We start from the raw sequence: 17,067 nt of genomic DNA, 5'->3' as shown, positions 1-17,067 counted from the left end.
ATGTTGTGATTCCAGTACTGTATGTGATCTTAACTGATCAGCGCGATGACAAAACTAAAGCTAAATGGGGAATATGTTGAAAATCTAATTAAAAACATGCTTTAACTGAAGAACCGTATAGTTCTTTTGGTGCTAAGGTACACTTCCAAATGAGGCAAAGCAAATAATGTGATTATTTCAATATGTCATGAAGCCATTTTGCCAACAAACACAAGCCGCAGGACCTAAAGTTCAAAATATCAATACAGGGTTAATGAAATGCATGTTATGTAAATGCTCTCATTTCCTTTTAACACGCACTTTCTTAAGATTTGACACGTACACCTGTGTGCATTCTACAATACTACGTAACCACTGGGCTTAATAAACACATTCTCACTTTGAACTTGTCATATTTTGAGTTGACATGACATGATAATAACCGATTTCCACCGCACCGGTAAGCAAATTTTACGGCCCTGAGTCGGAAGAAGTGGGCTCCACGCCCCTCGGCTAATGCTTCACTCATGTCAGCCATGTCATATCACATGGCATAAGCCATGTGACATGCCTCACATCACGCTTTGTCAATGTTTTCAACCTGTTTCTAACTTGGTTTCAATGCCTTCATCATTTTTCTTCTTTTTTTTTGTTGGTGCATCATCTTTTCTGTATTCCTTCATCGGTCGCATGACAAACATCCGCATTGTATCATCAGTCATGTGACAACACAGGACTACCCTGCGTGTTGGAAGATGAAGTGGCATACACCGCGTTGACTGCCATACACAGAGGGGTCCTGACCAAACGTCCATATGTGACAAGTTTGGAGTGAGAAAGTATTGAATACCGTAAACATGAGAAGCACTGAGAATCAGGGGAAATAAACTGTAGTGCATACTACTGTTTGCAATCAATAAAACAATCTCAATATGCAACAAAGCTCTCTGAGTGTATAGTTTAGACATAAACTGATCTCCATACTAGTATACTCCTTCAGCTTTTTGCCCAGACCATACCTGTTCTCCTTCAGTGAACACATGCACACCACTGCTCCAGTTGATGGTAGGTGTAGGGTCCCCTGAAGCCTCACAGGTGAGCGTTACCTGCTCCTCCATCTCGGAGGTGCTTTGGTTTACCAAGTAGGTGATCTTCGGTTTCACTGTAAAGCATAAATAAAAGAGGCGTCTCACAAACCGCACTGAGGAGATGCATTGAAATGCTGCCTTGTCGGGGTTGGATACAAGGGAGGGATGAGGAACATAAGTCTGACAGGGAAAATGATTAAATGTACTCCCAGGCACATCACTGGCAAAGCTGTGATAACAATACATATACTAAAACCTTATTTCTTTAGGATCAATAAAGGGGAGAGAGAGAGAGAGAGAGAGTTACCTGCAGTGTCTTTCTGCCTCTTGTCACATCCAAGCTATTAGATCAAATCTTGCGCTAACATTTTCAACCAATAATAGTTAGGGAGGGATAATCAGGGGCCTTCTCAGTCAGTGTAACCACAGTCTCATACTGTTTGTCACAGTATACTATAGCTCCACTGAAGCAGTTAAGGGCCCAGTACCTTGCTCAAGCAAATTGACAGCAACTGATGAAGGCAGGAGAGCATCACTAATTGATTTCCTTGTTTTGGAGCATTTCAAAACAATTAAGTCACATTTGAGTCACAAGCCTGCATTTTTAACATTTAACAACCATCACAGCTTCTGGATAATTATCATTGACTGCTTCAGGCTCCAACATGAAAGAACCATAAAAATAGCATGTCCAAAGAAATAATAAGCCCAGCATACACACAGCCAGACATTTAGTCTGATATACCAGAATCAGTAGGCATTAAATGGGAGTAATGCACACAATAGAACACATTAAGCAGTTTTTGGATAGTTCACATTTAAAATTGCCTTGCTATTGCCCAATATCCTTCTTTTCTTTCTAAAAAATATGTATCCCACGATTTTTTAACCCATTTTTCACCCCTGTGTCAATTATCTACTGTGATCCTGGGCTCTACACACCCTCCGCCAACCTAGTCCCCATATATGGGGGACATGGGGAGAGTAACAGACTTGAACTCCTTCCTTCATGCCTGAGTGTCCAAGTTGCTCCTTTTTGGACCAATGTTCCCTGATTGGCCGTAGAGTGTGGAAGGAAGTTAAGGAACACGTTATTCCAACCAGTTCCTTTCCCCTCCATCAGGCGCCCCGGCTTGCCAGGCCCAATATCCTTCTATCCCAGTAAAGAACACACAACCTACATTGAAATAACACAGCTTTAATGGTACAATAGAAAATCCATCTTATAAATAAGATGTTGAGGGTAAAATGGCCTCAGACATTAGATGTTTTAGGATACCATGTGATTCTGCATTTTTATGTCATATTTTGCAGTCACTACTGTGCATGTGCAACTATCAGATTCTAAGGGAAGAGAGATGGCTCACTCTTCTTTAGTTTAGTTACACTTAACACTGGAAAAACTATGGTTAAGTGGGAAAACACCCATGATTAATTGCAAAAAAGTTCCAGTGATTAGTTGCCGATTCGATTAATCGATTACTACTGTAAATTAGTTGACAACTAATTGAATAATCGATTTGATTAATCGATTAGTCGTTGCAGCCCTACTTATCAGATACTGTAGACTGACTGTGTCTCTCTGCACTCGCACGCACGCTCGCATCGTCTTGAAATAATGAAGTTTCTGACCCGCGTTTGCTTGGGAAGGGCACATTGTCCAAAGAATGAACACTTTTTTGCCGGGGAATTCTTCAAACTAAAGGCGCCAAAGTGCCAGCAGATATGGCAGATTTTACTCTGAAATGCCCCTCCCTTCCGTTCCATCCCAAAACCGGGAGGCAGATCCTTCCACTCATACCTCATGCTGGTCACACTAAAGTCTATCTAGAAGCGTTTATATTCCAAATGAGATGCACGCTGAAGTGAGAAATGAAAACAGAACATTGTCCTTTTGGTCAAAACCATGGAGAGTTCCCTAGTTTTAGAGCTATGAGCCATTCTAATCGGGCCGCAAACAAGGAAGTGAACGGCAGCGCACATGCGCAAAACACAAGGAGTACGGTGCAGAAGGAAAGGCCAACCAAATTATTTTTTATATATCAATAAAAAAGACCTAAGGACGGCAATACACATCCAAGGCCTCCTGCGGTTCGATTAGAAAGCACGGTGATGTAAACAGGTTTTCAATGTAATGGGTCCCGGGTCATTCAAATGAGTCCCAAAAATAATCAGTGGTGCAACTCTGTGTGGGGGTTCGCGGGGTGGGGGGGAGCCACTTGGTCTTTAGTGTGGTCAGCTTTTTGAGGGCACAAGGCCAAGTGCCAGGGCATGAAGGCCATTGATTAAAGGTTAAGGATGATTAAAAACATTGGTGAACATTGGTTCAGAATAGTGCTTCTTAAATAAATAATCACAGCTTTAAATAACAAAATATAAGTAGCTACTGTTGTAAAATATTGTAAACATGTCTGTAACATGGGGTCCCAGTGCAGAGATGAAAATCATAATGAAATGGCTATAGGACCCTGTCACCCTATAGGCTAATTCATATACATAAATAATTTGGGGTCCTAAAATGGCTGAGGATCACTGGATTAAACTGTGAGTTAATTCACAGAAAATACAATGACAGACAGCCTACATTCATTTGTATAGATGAGATGAGATGAGATTCAATTTATTGTCAATGTACAGTACAAGTACAGCACAGCGAAAAGTATTTTCGCATCTCACCAATAGTGCAAACATGTCAGCAAGGAGGATACATTAATTACAGTAGTACAGTAGTAATGAACTGAGCAGTAGTCATTTAAATAAGTAATAAATAAGATAAGAGAGGAAGAAGAAAAACATGATCTGTCCATATTGCACGTAGCCCTTATTGCACGTGGCCCAATGCACAGGGTGCTAAACTAAGGTCCAGAGACCATATTCCACAAGTCCAGTCCATCGCATGAGTCCACATAGTGTTATAGACTAGGATGAGTCTGGGTTGGGGGGAGGGGGGGCTGGCACTGGGGGAGGGAAAGGAGTGGATGAGGAGTTTAGGTAGATGACAGTGGAGGGGAAGAAGCTGTTCCTACTCCTGCTGGACTTGGAACCAAGGCTCCTAAAACGTCTCCCAGAGGGGAGGAGGGCAAACAGACTGTGGTTGGGGTGTCCTTTATGATTTTATGAGCCTTCCTCAGGCACCGACTGTCATAGATAGTCTTAATGACAGGGAGAGATGTTCCGGTGATGCGTTGGGCAGTTTTCACCACCCTCTGCAGTGCCTTCCGGTCAGAGGCTGTGCAGTTTCCGTACCAGACCGTGGTACAGTATGTGAGGATGCTCTCGATGGCGCAGCGGTAGAAATTCCCCAGGATCTGAGGAGATAGATTTACTTTCCTCAGTCTCCTCAGAAAGAAGAGACGCTGGTGGGCCTTCTTGACCAGAGACGCGGTGTTGAGGGTCCAGGAGAGGCCCTCAGAGATGTGGTCCCCCAGGAATTTAAAGCTGGGGACCCGTTCGACCTCCGCTCCGTTGATGTGAATCGGAGCGTGAGTGACAGCCCTAGACCTCCTGAAGTCCACTATGAGCTCCTTATTAGCCCTATGTTTCTGTTCTGCCTTGTTTGTTTTTGTTCTGATATTGTCACAACTGTGATATGTTCCTTGTTTTAAAATTTCTTCTATTGTTTATACTGTGCAAATTGTTCAGCACCTTCTAACTTTGTTTTGAAAGGTGCTTTATAAATAACATTTATTTTTACTCACTTACATAACTTTTGAATGAGGGCTTGGTTTAGAAAAGCCTATATTTTGTGCTAAAGTAATATATTGAATAACATAAATGTAGATGTTAAGGCTAGACTGGCATAGCCTATGGCATGGTGGGGCTGCAGGACTGAGGACTCTGGAGATAAGTCAAGTGTAAAAAGCATTTTGTACAATTGTGTGCTTATGAACATTTACCACGTTATGTCCGCATTGATACAGAAATGAATGATTATTAAGCGAGCGACGCGTGGTGTAGAGTGAGCGCGCTCTGGTGCTTGGCTACTAGCATTTGGCTAGCGATATTGGCCACGGCTAATACGGACAATTTACTCTGTCAACTAACGTAGCAGACGATAGCGTGGTAAATGGTGGAGGAGTCCTACAGTCTATGCTGTTGCGTGGTGTTGTTTTGTGAGTTTATATCCATGAAGACGAGTCACGTTGGTCTTAACACACGGGCTCTGTGTGATAATAATCCTGAATCACCGCGCCAGCCGGGCCGAGTGTCAGTGAGTGAGAGCTGTCAGTGCGTGCATGCGTGCATGGAGCGGAGGAGGAGGGAGGAGGCAAAATAATCAAACCATGGCAAATGGCAACACAACTACAATACAGACAATACAAGTCTGAGCGAGACGTTTGGGGAAGGTTACCGTCGCTCTGGATTAAGAGCGTCTGCTAAATGCCTAAATTGTAAATTGTACCGTAATGACTGGAAAATTGCGCAGAGGAAAAACGGTAAAATTAACTGCTGTGGGCTGCGCCGGTCAGAGTACAGTAGTGCATCCCATGGACACCGAGGTTGATGGTGTAATGCGTCCAAAAACTATAAAGTGCGTTTTGGGACGCAAAACGCACCCTAGTTACATCACTGGACGTGTATACATGTCCAAGGCTAAATCAATATTACTTTGAGACAGGTGGCCGCGGACCACCAGCAAATGCTTTGCGGACCACTCACACAGAACAAACACACTGCCTGCACAGTCAACACACCATCTCTCTCTCTTCTACTGTTACTATGCGGGACGTTGTGTGCCTTTTCTTCCCCATCAGCTCCATGTGTGTGTGTGTGTGTGTGTGTGTGTGTGTGTGCACGCACGCACGCACGCACGTGTGCCCAACCGACTGGCTCACTACATTTAAACTACATTTGATTTAGGACTAGGAGAGCACACCACATGCCTTTCTATTAGTAAAGTGGATTTGGGGAGAGCACAAATTACATAGGGATTGTCTTTCTTCGCACGCACGCACGCACACACACACACACACACACACACACACACACACACACACACACACACACACATGCGTCAGCATGCACAAGAAATATGACGGTGATGGCCTAGAAGTATATGCAAGATTAGCTGTGGGCCCTAGTCACATACATAAAAAACAAACGGGGAAAAGACATGATCTCCTGTGTGGAGATAAAAATACGGAATGTTCCAACCCCTGTTCCAACCCCACCTACACATTGTTACACTTCAACCACACACTCTGCGTTTATATACAGTATGCACTGTATTTCTGTATGTTCCCAACTTTCGCCAACACAAAAATCTGTCCTTACCAAACACTCTCAGGCTTAGCTCTTTCTCGCTCTCCCCGGCCTTGTTCTTGGCAATGCAGGTGTATTCTCCTTCATCCAACTTGGTGACATCCATTATTGTAATCTCGGAGCCATCCTCATTAAAGCTGTATTTCTGTCCTGCATCCAGAACTACTCCATTCCTGAGAATTACAGTGTATAGCACGTTCGCATTATGATGATTCCAATTACAATCACAACATTTACTGTGTAATTGAGAGTGAAAAGAATACAAAATAACAATCAGCTCACGTTAGCATGAACAGTTCATTTGTGTGGAGAAATAAGACGTGCTCTAAGTCTAAGATACTGTTTAGTCAGAATAATACTGCTTGCAGGATACAAGCAGTATTATTATTAAGCTAACAGTTTTTCATTTGGTTTATTAGTCACAAATATTATCTCAGTCAAAGCAAACAAAAGGCAATCATTGTAGTAACGTTTTTGCATGGTTCAGCACATACAGTACAGTATGCATACATGCTGTACAGTCACAGTACACTGTGAGTATGTGTAATTTTGTTTTACAATATTCCTCTCATTTTGTTAATAGAAGATAAGTGTATTTGGCACCATGATCAACGATGCTCTGTTAAGTGTCACGTTTCACCTGTCCCATATCTCCTTATGTTCTCTAAGAAGGTTAGAGCAATTAGAGCAAGCTGCACTAGGATTATAGACAGATTAACAATGGCAGGAGGCTATCACGGTCTCTGTGATTAATTCACATGTTATTCTCGTCGTAACCTTTTCCCTGATGCAGTCTCTGGGGATAAGCTGACTCAATGTGTACACTAACAGGACATAGCCTACACTACAGTATACCACTGACTTATGCTGTGTACAACATTCTGACATCCAGCTCCTGACACGACACCTGAGTGTGAATGTGTGGGTTGTTACTGCTGGAGGCTTACTGTGTCCAGGTCACCATGGGTTCAGGATAGCCATCGACAGCACAAGTCAACATGGTGGACTGCCCAACATCTGCGGTGGAATTCACCTCCGACTGCCATACCCTGATGGTTGGGAGCACTGACACAAGGAGGGGGAGGGAGAGAGAGCGAGAGCGAGACACACAGACAGACCAGACGGGACGGGACGGGACGGGACGGGACGGGACGGACCAGACAGACAGACAGACAGACAGACAGACAGACAGACAGACAGACAGACAGACAGACAGACAGACAGACAGACAGACAGACAGACAGACAGACAGACAGACAGACAGACAGACAGACAGACAGACAGACAGACAGACAGACAGACAGACAGACAGACAGACAGACAGACAGACAGACAGACAGACAGACAGACAGACAGACAGACAGACAGACAGACAGACAGACAGACAGACAGACAGACAGACATGTAAGTCAACAGTGGGTGGAGTAAATAAATGATCACCCTTCTGATCCCGGTCGCTTCTATGGACCTTCCAGCTTATCTAAGACAACAGCAGTTGTTTGAGAACAAGCTCTGCGTCCAGCATAATCATAAAAGGGTCAATAGGACATGCACCGCATACAAAGACGCAGACCGCAGTGAAATGACAGAGATGTAAAGAGAGGAGAAAAGAGGGCTCACCATTGACAATGACCTTGATAATCCGTAGATCGATCTCACCGCGGGACATGAGGCGGCCCTCGCAGGTATACAAGCCCTCATCTGTCTTCTTGATGCCATGGATCTGAAGGTGGTTGTTAGCCAGTATCTTGAACCGAACTGAGAGCAATCAGAACGTGATTGTACATATATCATTTAGCTAGTGATGTTACATTTCCAGGGATCATATCTTAAAGCAATTACGTAAAACTCTTGAGTGACAAAGTTAATTCCTATGAAAATTGTTTTATCACCATGTAATGAATATGAATAGGGGGGAGGGAATAATCCATTAACATAAATCAAGCATGTGTGATCCAAATCATTATGCGAATTGTCTGCTATTTCACCATATATCTTTTTTTATGACTGGCTCCACCATTTCTAGTGTATTGACAATGTGCTGGAAAAAGACATAACCCATTTTGGGCGGGAACCCCTTTTGGTGTTAGCATTATGTTATGCATTAGCTATTGAAAAATAGCAGATCTACAAGCTCATAGTGCGCCACCGAGTGGCATTAGTTGTAAATAACAAGGACACCTTTGTGTCAATATTTGTATGTAATCAACAGAAACCAACCACTTTCTGTCAGATTACACTGAGCTTTACAACCAAATCATATTAATTCCATTAAAGTGGTTCTGCACAGGTCTACAAAAATATGAAAATGTTGCCATAACAGTGGAACATCAGCACAACCATGGTAATGTTCAGTTAGGAAAGAAAAGTGAACGAATTATAAGCATGTACTGCAGTAATTCAAAATACTATTATAAACCAATCAAGGTTTGTGACTGAGTTAATATTTTTCAGCCAGCCACAAGAATATTCCACATTACATGTTATTTTTTAGTGCAAGGATGCGTGGGAGCCAAAATATATATTTTAGCACGCTCCCACGTTCTGATATATTATATATAATATATCAGAACACACAGTAAGCTCAGGAACATGGTTGCAAAAAAAGGATGTTAACAACCACAGAAATGTATATTGATATTAAATTATAGATATATCTTCACGCCTGGTCTAGTGAAGAATATGCTTCCCACCACAAACACACACAGCCTATTCCAGCCTAGGATGAAATCTTGCCAGAGCCAGCATCCACTTCACTATTTCCCTCTTAGCTCTCTACTGTGTTTGTGTCAATACATGAAAAGATATACAGGAGAGTACATCCCACTCTCTGTATGAAGACAACAACAGAAACATAGATTTAGCTTCGACTATCCTCGCTCTGGCAATGGGATATTTAAATCTGAAAACTCCCAGTCAGAATCAGAATAGTAGGATGTGCTTTAAACATTTTTAGGGTTGTATATTGTTGCTGTCGGCAGAAACCCATTTCCATACAGCGTCACACAAAAGCATCAAAACAAAGTATCAACAAGCTCGAAAGCTTTTGATCTGCTACTTTTGCTATTTTTGAATTTGAATCGTGAAAAGTAACAGTTTTGGTTTCTACCCGACAGCGACAATTTTCACATTTTACATTTCTATAATGTTCTGACTTCAGAAGCAAACTCTGTTCATTTAGAGTCTAAATTAACACCCTTGGTGTATAATACACCAAAATTCATTGGATTAACCACATGAACCCCAGCATCCCTAATCTGGGCATATCATAATATGAGAAAAAAAGCTCACAATGCATCGCAGCGTGGTGATGGTCATCATGGGCTTAACCACATGAATCCTATAGCATCCCTATTCTGGGCATGTCATAACTGGTGGACAGTTGCGAAAAACAAGTAGTAGATCTACTATAGAAGGCTAGAAGCTCAAAACGCATCACGTTACAACACATTTTGAGCTTGCAGATTGATCGACTAAGAGATTTGGTGTAGGCCAAGTGCAGAAGGTCGTTTGGTCTTTCTTTCTTTGTGGACTTACAATATTGTTTGCTGTAAAGGTTATCATGTTTGTATGCCCATCTTGTCTCCAAGATAGATAGTATTCACAGTGTGATCACGTTCTGTTGTGATGGATTACACATGTCGGTTTGATTAAGATTTACAAGCTTCAAACTGCATTTTTGTTGTCCATCCTAGGGACACCACGTCTCCAGAACTACTGTATGAAGCTGGAAAATGATGAATGAACAATGATGACTATAAAATGGACAGATGTGGACAGATGCCACATTAATTAATTTATTAAACCATCTATAGCAAAAGCACACATTTGGATGAACAGACTCTTGGAAAACTGCACCTGTACAATAAGTTAACTCAATATTCTCATGGATATGCTATAATTTATCATTTGTCAGAAAACTGTTGTGTGGAAGAAAGAACTTGACAGCTGAGAGGTAACTAGTATGGCTGAGTGAAAACAAATGACAGGGGCTGACACATGTGACAGATAAAAGTGAAATACTGTTAATGTCATCCTTGATGATCTTACCATCCTTTTTCATCTCCACTTTTTTCCCTTTGTGTTTCCATAGGACGGTAGGAGGTGGTGTACTGATGACATCACAGACAATGACGGCGCTGTCCCCTTCGTTAAACTCTTGAGGTGAGGGGGCATTTGTGAAGGTTATCTTTTCTGCAATGTGACATGCAAGACATTAAGTCAGTGGTTTAATACCTTGTTGTCCAAACACTACACACAATGTTCAGTTGTTGCACACACTTCTCACATAAAATCTCAAAGCATCTACCTACAACACACAAATAGTCAAATCTCTAAACATTCAGATCTGGTGAGCAATTTGCCAGGACATCAGGACTGCAGCATAAAAGGGACTTGAGAGCCTCTGTTTTGTTGGGTGAACAATGGAGAACCTTGCAGAGATCGACAACCAGAGAAGGAGAGGGGTAAGAGTGAGAGGAGGACGAGGAGGAGGTAGAGGGGGAGGAAGATGAAGAGGAGAAAGAAGGAGAACGGTCATATCTAATGAGATTCGGGCAACTGTGGTTGACCATGTGCTCAATCATGGTTTGACCATGAGCCCAATCTCAGCCACTACACAGTTGCTGGCATCATTAGAACATTTTTCTGTTCTATTCCTTCCACCTTATTCTCCTTTCCTGAATCCTATTGAGGAGTTATTTTCAGCTTGGAGGTAGAAGTTACATGAACGGAACCCACAGAGCTAGCTTTGAGCAGGCTGGTTTACAGTTTTATGTTTGACTATGAAAAAGTAGGCCTACACGGAGTCATTATACAAAAGGAGAAATTGCTCGTTCTCCAGAGTCAGTGTCATTCATGTGTGTTCCATTTCTATGATTGTGTTTTACATTTTTCACTTCATTGTGCTGTAAATGCTTGGTAGTGTGTAGCCAATGCTCAATGAATGGTATGTGTGTGTCATTTGAAAATATGGCTGTGTACACCAAATGAAAACACAAGTTCCATTTTGGGAACAGTTAAGAGATTTGATGGCAAAGAGTCATCATGGAAAAGGAGAGTCAGGGTTTAGCATTTTGTGTGAGAGGTTTTCAGTTTTGAGAATGCCGTTAGGTTGTGAAAAACGTGTGTTAATCGTGAAAAACTGTAATAAAGTGGGGGGTCTTGTTTTACAGCCACAGCCACATGGGGGGCATGCCACCTGCAGATTTTGAATGGCATTATCAGTGGTGGCAATCATCTATTTTATCTTGAACTGCACGTTGGACAAAGGTGCACCTCCAGTGGCGTATTCTGTATCAGCAAAACTAATCTAGTCAGTGGGCCTACTGTATTTAGAGACAAAGGCTTTGTAATATGAGCTATATTTACTTGCTTATCATTGTCGCAGCCGCACACCAAAAGTAGCAGAACTACAAGCTCACAACGCATCACAGCACGAAGCATTGTGAGCTTGTAAATCGGCAATTTTCAGTGCACAACAACCACCCCCTAAATAACTCAAGCTTTAGTTTGTTTGTGCCCCTATAAATGATTTACTGGACTTTGCAAAGAAAAGTACTAGAATAATACCATATTGTATTGTAATAATACAAATACTACCACCAATATCACTATTTGCAATATTAATGCAAATAGTGTGTGAGTGTGAGTGAGTGAGTGAGTGAGTGAGTGAGTGAGTGAGTGTGTGTGTGTGTGTGTGTACACATTACTGACTTCTGATTTAGAAGAACTAGAGGAAATGCATGTCCCACTCATGTTATGTCTGTGCCACTTTTATGCCCATATATGAAGTTCCTACTGTATATATGGACATACGTCTATGCAGTAGGCATGTGAATCTCGTCTCATCTCACGATTCGATACGCATCTCGATGCACTGCCAGCGATACGATACATTAGAGATACATGGAATCCCCTGGCGATACGATTCTCCCTCTTCACGATGCGATGCGATTCACCCCTCTACCGATACGATGCGATTTGATGGCGATTCATCACAATAGAAAGGATTTATATTAAAGCTCTATTAATTTCCCAAAACATGTAAAAAAGCATTACATTTAAATTCAAAGCAATTTATTGTTTTACTGTAGGTTAGTATTATAGCTCTGCATCTCAAACAACCCAACTTATAGAATTATGTAAGTAAACAAAGGGTCTGCTCTCTGCTGGTTATTGTGGAATTGTTAGATTACTAATAATCATAGGCTATAGTATAATTATTATATCTCAAAGGTCAATTTGAGGTTTTGAGTATAGAGGGTTCAAGAGATTAAAATGTAATAGCCTATCGTTCATCAATTAATGTTACCAACATATAAATAGAAAAGAAACAAATAAACAAAACAAAAATTACAGGTCAAACAAGTCTATGTCTATAGTTTAATCTGCAACAGTTTTATAATATAATTGCCTATGTATAGTGGGGGTCCCTGCTTGATCTCTCACTCTCAGCTAAGTGGTCCTTGGCTTGACCTGAAAAACATTGAAGACCCTGGCCTGCATGTATTATTAACGTTATAAATACATAGCAGATGTACAAGCTCACTTGCTGCAGAATATAAATAAGGCTTCTATCCCAGAGAACAGCAGGGGAAAGCTGGACAGTGGAAAGTTGTAAACGACGCAAGCAGTACTACTACACCCTGCTGTGGCGTCGTTGTTGTTTTACACGTGTGTGCAGACTGCAGAAGCTTTCTTTAATTACAAATTGATGAGGATCGCGACGCAGATTTGCTTCGGATAATCAGCAAGCACAGCTGTGGAGTGTGGATCAGATTCATTACGAGCAGTCCAGCACGCAGTGCTACAGTGAAAAGTCAAATGATCGACGGACAGAGCTCCTCGGACAGCTATTTTATAAAGCTAAAGAGTAAAGGTGGTGCTTCTTGTTTAATGCGTGGGGCTCACTTCTGTTAGTCGCGGGTGCTCTTTATAGTCTGACTCTGAGTCTGTTGTCTCAACGTGTCTACTCTGCACCGTCGTACGGTAGCTTCTGTTCACTGACTGTGGGCGCGTTCGGAAATACCACACCGGAGCACACTCTCCTATTAGTTTGCATTGCACAGTGGGCTCAGTGCGCTATTTCCGAACGTGCCCTGTGTGTGCGCTGCGAGCTATGGCTGCGAGAGACCTTTTTTTTTCTTCTTCCTTTTCTGATGGTACATTCAATGCGCCTCGGAAACACAGGATAGGGTGAAATTTACCATGAAAAAACGGTGCAACCACGGATTTTACCGATGCAAGCACTCCGCGAACGATGCATCGAGATTTCACCTGTCAATTTTACCGATACACAGTGAATGGACCGATTCACTCGCATCGCGCACGTCATAATCGATGAATCGATACGTATCGATTATTTTCCACATGCCTACTATGCAGACGTCAGAATGATGCCAGAAGAGGCCAGCTCCATACAGTATAATGGACCCTGGGCAGGGGCCCTGTCCAGAGCCAGGGTAGAGGCCTTTTGTGGCGGTTCTGGACAACCCGACACGACCCCATGTGGCGACCTGTGACGAATTTGAAGTCGGTGGGGCGAACAGTTCTCGAGTTACGTGGATTACACACAGACAGACGTATAGATTTAGCAGACAGAAGCTTCTCGGTTGCCATTGGCCCCTACTCCTCGGAATCCACAACTCTAACATGTGGTGTTCCACAGGGTTCTGTGCTAGGCCCACTCCTGTTTGACCTATATATGCTTCCCCTCGGAACCATTATTAGCACCTTCAAGGGAATCTCCTATGACTGTTATTCTGACGATATTCAATTATACTGTTCTTTCAAACCAGATAAGATGGATAATATGATCACCATACTCCACGAATGCATTACTGCCATCAAGAATTGGATGTCTAGTGGAGCATGCATGGGTCTGCTCTTTTTGTAATGATTTGGTGCCTATGATAACTATATGTCTGCCTTTTTAATATATGTATTTATATACTGTATGGATGTATTTCCTGAATGGGAGTCTATCAAAATTCGAAAGCCACTTGTCATTATGGTTCATTGTCCTTGTCATATCTTTGTATATTCAATCTTTTTATTTATAATAGTGTTGTGCCTGAGCTGTTTTTCTTTTCTTTCTTTTCTTTTGTTTGTTATTATGTTCTTGTTGTGTAATGTCTGTTTGTCTTTAAAAAACCAATAAATATACTTTATAAAAAAAAAAGAATTGGATGTCTAGCAACTTCTTGCAACTGAATCCAAACAAAAAAGAAGTTCTAATTGTTGCCCCAAGTAGGGTTGCTGCAGACGTTGCCGATCGCCTTGGGTCATTAAAACAGAACATATGCACCAACCCCAGAAACCTTGGCATTATTTTAGATCAGTCCATGCTTTTAGACAAACACGTTAATTCTGTATCGCGCACCTGCTTTTTTCACCTTCGTAACATTGCCAAACTAAGATCAGTTGTTTCACGCCCGGAGTTAGAAACTATTAACCATGCATTTGTGTCATCACGTCTTGATTATTGTAATTCTCTGTTTACCTGTCGGGCTAAAACCGCATTAGATCGCCTACAACTGGTTCAGAATACAGCTGCTATAGGTTGCTGACCAGGTCCAGGAGATCCTGTCATATAACACCCGTCCTTGCCTCCCTACACTGGCTCCCAGTTAATTACAGAATACATTTTAAGATTCTAGTCATTACACGCCGAGCCCTCCATGGCCGTATGTGAACACAGAAGGTCACTGAGATCCACATCACAGGCTTTGCTGGTTGTTCCTCAGACAAAACTAATGACCAAAGACGATCGAGCCTTTGCAGGTTTTGCCCCTATAGGCTATGGAATGAGCTCCCACTCCACCTAAGAACTGTGGATTCTGTGGACATTTTCAAAGGCCTGTTAAAAACTCACCTTTTTAAACAGGCCTTTCCATAGCCGGCCTGGTTAAATGTTGATTGTTTTATTTTACTCTACTTTTTCTATTTTGTCTTACTTTATTGTTAGTGATTTAGTTCTTGACTTGTTTTATTGACTATTGACTTTATTGTACTGATTTTATTGTTGTTAAAGCACTTTGTGACTGTAATTGTCTGTGAAAGGTGCTCTATAAATAAACTTTACTTACTTACTTACTTACAGAGACTTGGTGCATTTATAGATAGATAGATAGATAGATAGATAGATAGATAGATAGATAGATAGATAGATAGATAGATAGATAGATAGATAGATAGATATTTACCACACTATAATTTCCAGATAGAATAAAGTTTTCCTGTAAGCAAAACCAGCCCCTGAATTTATTTTACCAAACGGATATATATCATTACAACTATGCGTTTATATGGAACATAAGGAGTATATCCTGGAACTTGAGAACTGTTCAATGGACAGGTGGCAGCATCTTGAGAGGATCTTGAGAGGTTTTAAGGTGGGGACGTCACATTCTCTTTTTATATAAGGTCTGAAATAACACTGTTAGTTTCAGTTTAGAAAATCTGAAGATTCAAAGTGCGATGGACATGGACTTTTGCTGATGGTTGGCATGAACGGGAAATAAAAGCCATTAGTCAAACAAATGCACAATAGACAGGATCATTAGGCGGACCTCTAACACGCTTCAATAGGTTTATTGAACAGTTGAAAAAGGAAAATCTATTTTCACTTGAAAAGAAAGGGAAAGAACATGATACCCTTGAGCAGTCAATAAAATACAGCTGTATGCCTTCAAAATAAAGGATTTGTTTCTCTACACTTACTTTAATGGCTGGAACTTACATTTTAATAAATCATTAGCACCCAAAATAAATAAATTGTCTGTGCTTAGAACACCCACTTACTGGATTCAAAGAACATGCATATAGACAGGTGCTTACGGTAGATTTTTACGTTGACCGTTGACTCAGCTTGCTGATCTCCGTTGGTAGCTACACACTTGTATGTTCCGGCGTTCTCAGTCCCAGCTTTATAAAGTGTGAGTGTGGAAGAGGACTCATCGTTGCGGCTTACGGTGATGTCTGTCCTGTGCGGTTCTATCCTGTCGCCGCTTGGTCCAAACCAGTCTATGTGTTTTGCGACACCAACAACTGAGCACAGAGAAAAAGCAACACGTGAAATCACTTACTGGTGGCAACTCTTAACTTAAGTTACATTGGTTAAAACACCTTGAGGGCCCAGGACGGAGGTCTCCGCCTTATTAATTAATTGCGTCTGATGCCCAGGACTAATAAGGAGATTAATCAAAAGACGGAACATTAATCATTCCATAACCTCTACATCTAGCTACTACATCCAAGATGGGGCCTTGTGCACCTTGAAATGGGCTCTGAAGCTGCAAATCGCTGAGCATGCTGATGTACTGGTTCCAACTTCCAACTACAGCCGGGCATTCAAGGTGTTTTAATCTACATGGCATGCATAAAAGTAGGCCATTGGGCCAAATATGGTAAAAAACAAACAAACAAAAAGTCCAAATGAGAAAAAGAGGTTGCGCATCACCAATGGTTTTCAGTGGAGTGCCAAACCCAAATCCAAAAATACATACATACAAAATACATCAAAAAATAGGAATTAAAAAAAGATTCCAAAAAGGTAGCACATCCAAAAATTAAACAAGTGGTGGACAAAGTACTCACATTTCCATTTCTTTATTGGCACACACCAAAAAGGAACGCTTACGCCTTCATCAGAGCTCTGCTACGATGAAGGCTGCATAGCCGAAACGCGTAAGCGTTCCTTTTTGGCGTGTGCCAAAAAAGAAATGGAAATGTGAGT

General features: G+C 41.6%; 1 protein-coding gene across 4 annotated transcripts in view; it reads right to left on the bottom strand.

Annotated features, from left to right (window-relative positions):
- ncam1b (neural cell adhesion molecule 1b) overlaps positions 1-17,067 on the bottom strand; it is a 97,461-nt gene that overhangs the window by 34,699 nt on the left and 45,695 nt on the right. For all 4 annotated transcript variants that reach the window (XM_083773660.1, XM_083773663.1, XM_083773661.1 and 1 more), the window contains exons 3-8: positions 16,170-16,379; positions 10,380-10,523; positions 7,950-8,087; positions 7,277-7,394; positions 6,342-6,502; positions 999-1,141 (exon numbers count right to left, since the gene is read on the bottom strand). In XM_083773660.1, coding sequence (XP_083629786.1) covers positions 999-1,141; positions 6,342-6,502; positions 7,277-7,394; positions 7,950-8,087; positions 10,380-10,523; positions 16,170-16,379 — 914 coding nt within the window. The remainder of the gene's footprint in view (positions 1-998; positions 1,142-6,341; positions 6,503-7,276; positions 7,395-7,949; positions 8,088-10,379; positions 10,524-16,169; positions 16,380-17,067) is intronic.

Source organism: Protomyctophum parallelum (genome assembly GCF_964188405.1).
Source record: "Protomyctophum parallelum genome assembly, chromosome: 9".
In the NCBI taxonomy this organism is placed as follows: domain Eukaryota; kingdom Metazoa; phylum Chordata; class Actinopteri; order Myctophiformes; family Myctophidae; genus Protomyctophum; species Protomyctophum parallelum.
Note: the sequence above shows the minus strand (reverse complement) of the source record. Positions and strands in the feature narration are given on the sequence as shown.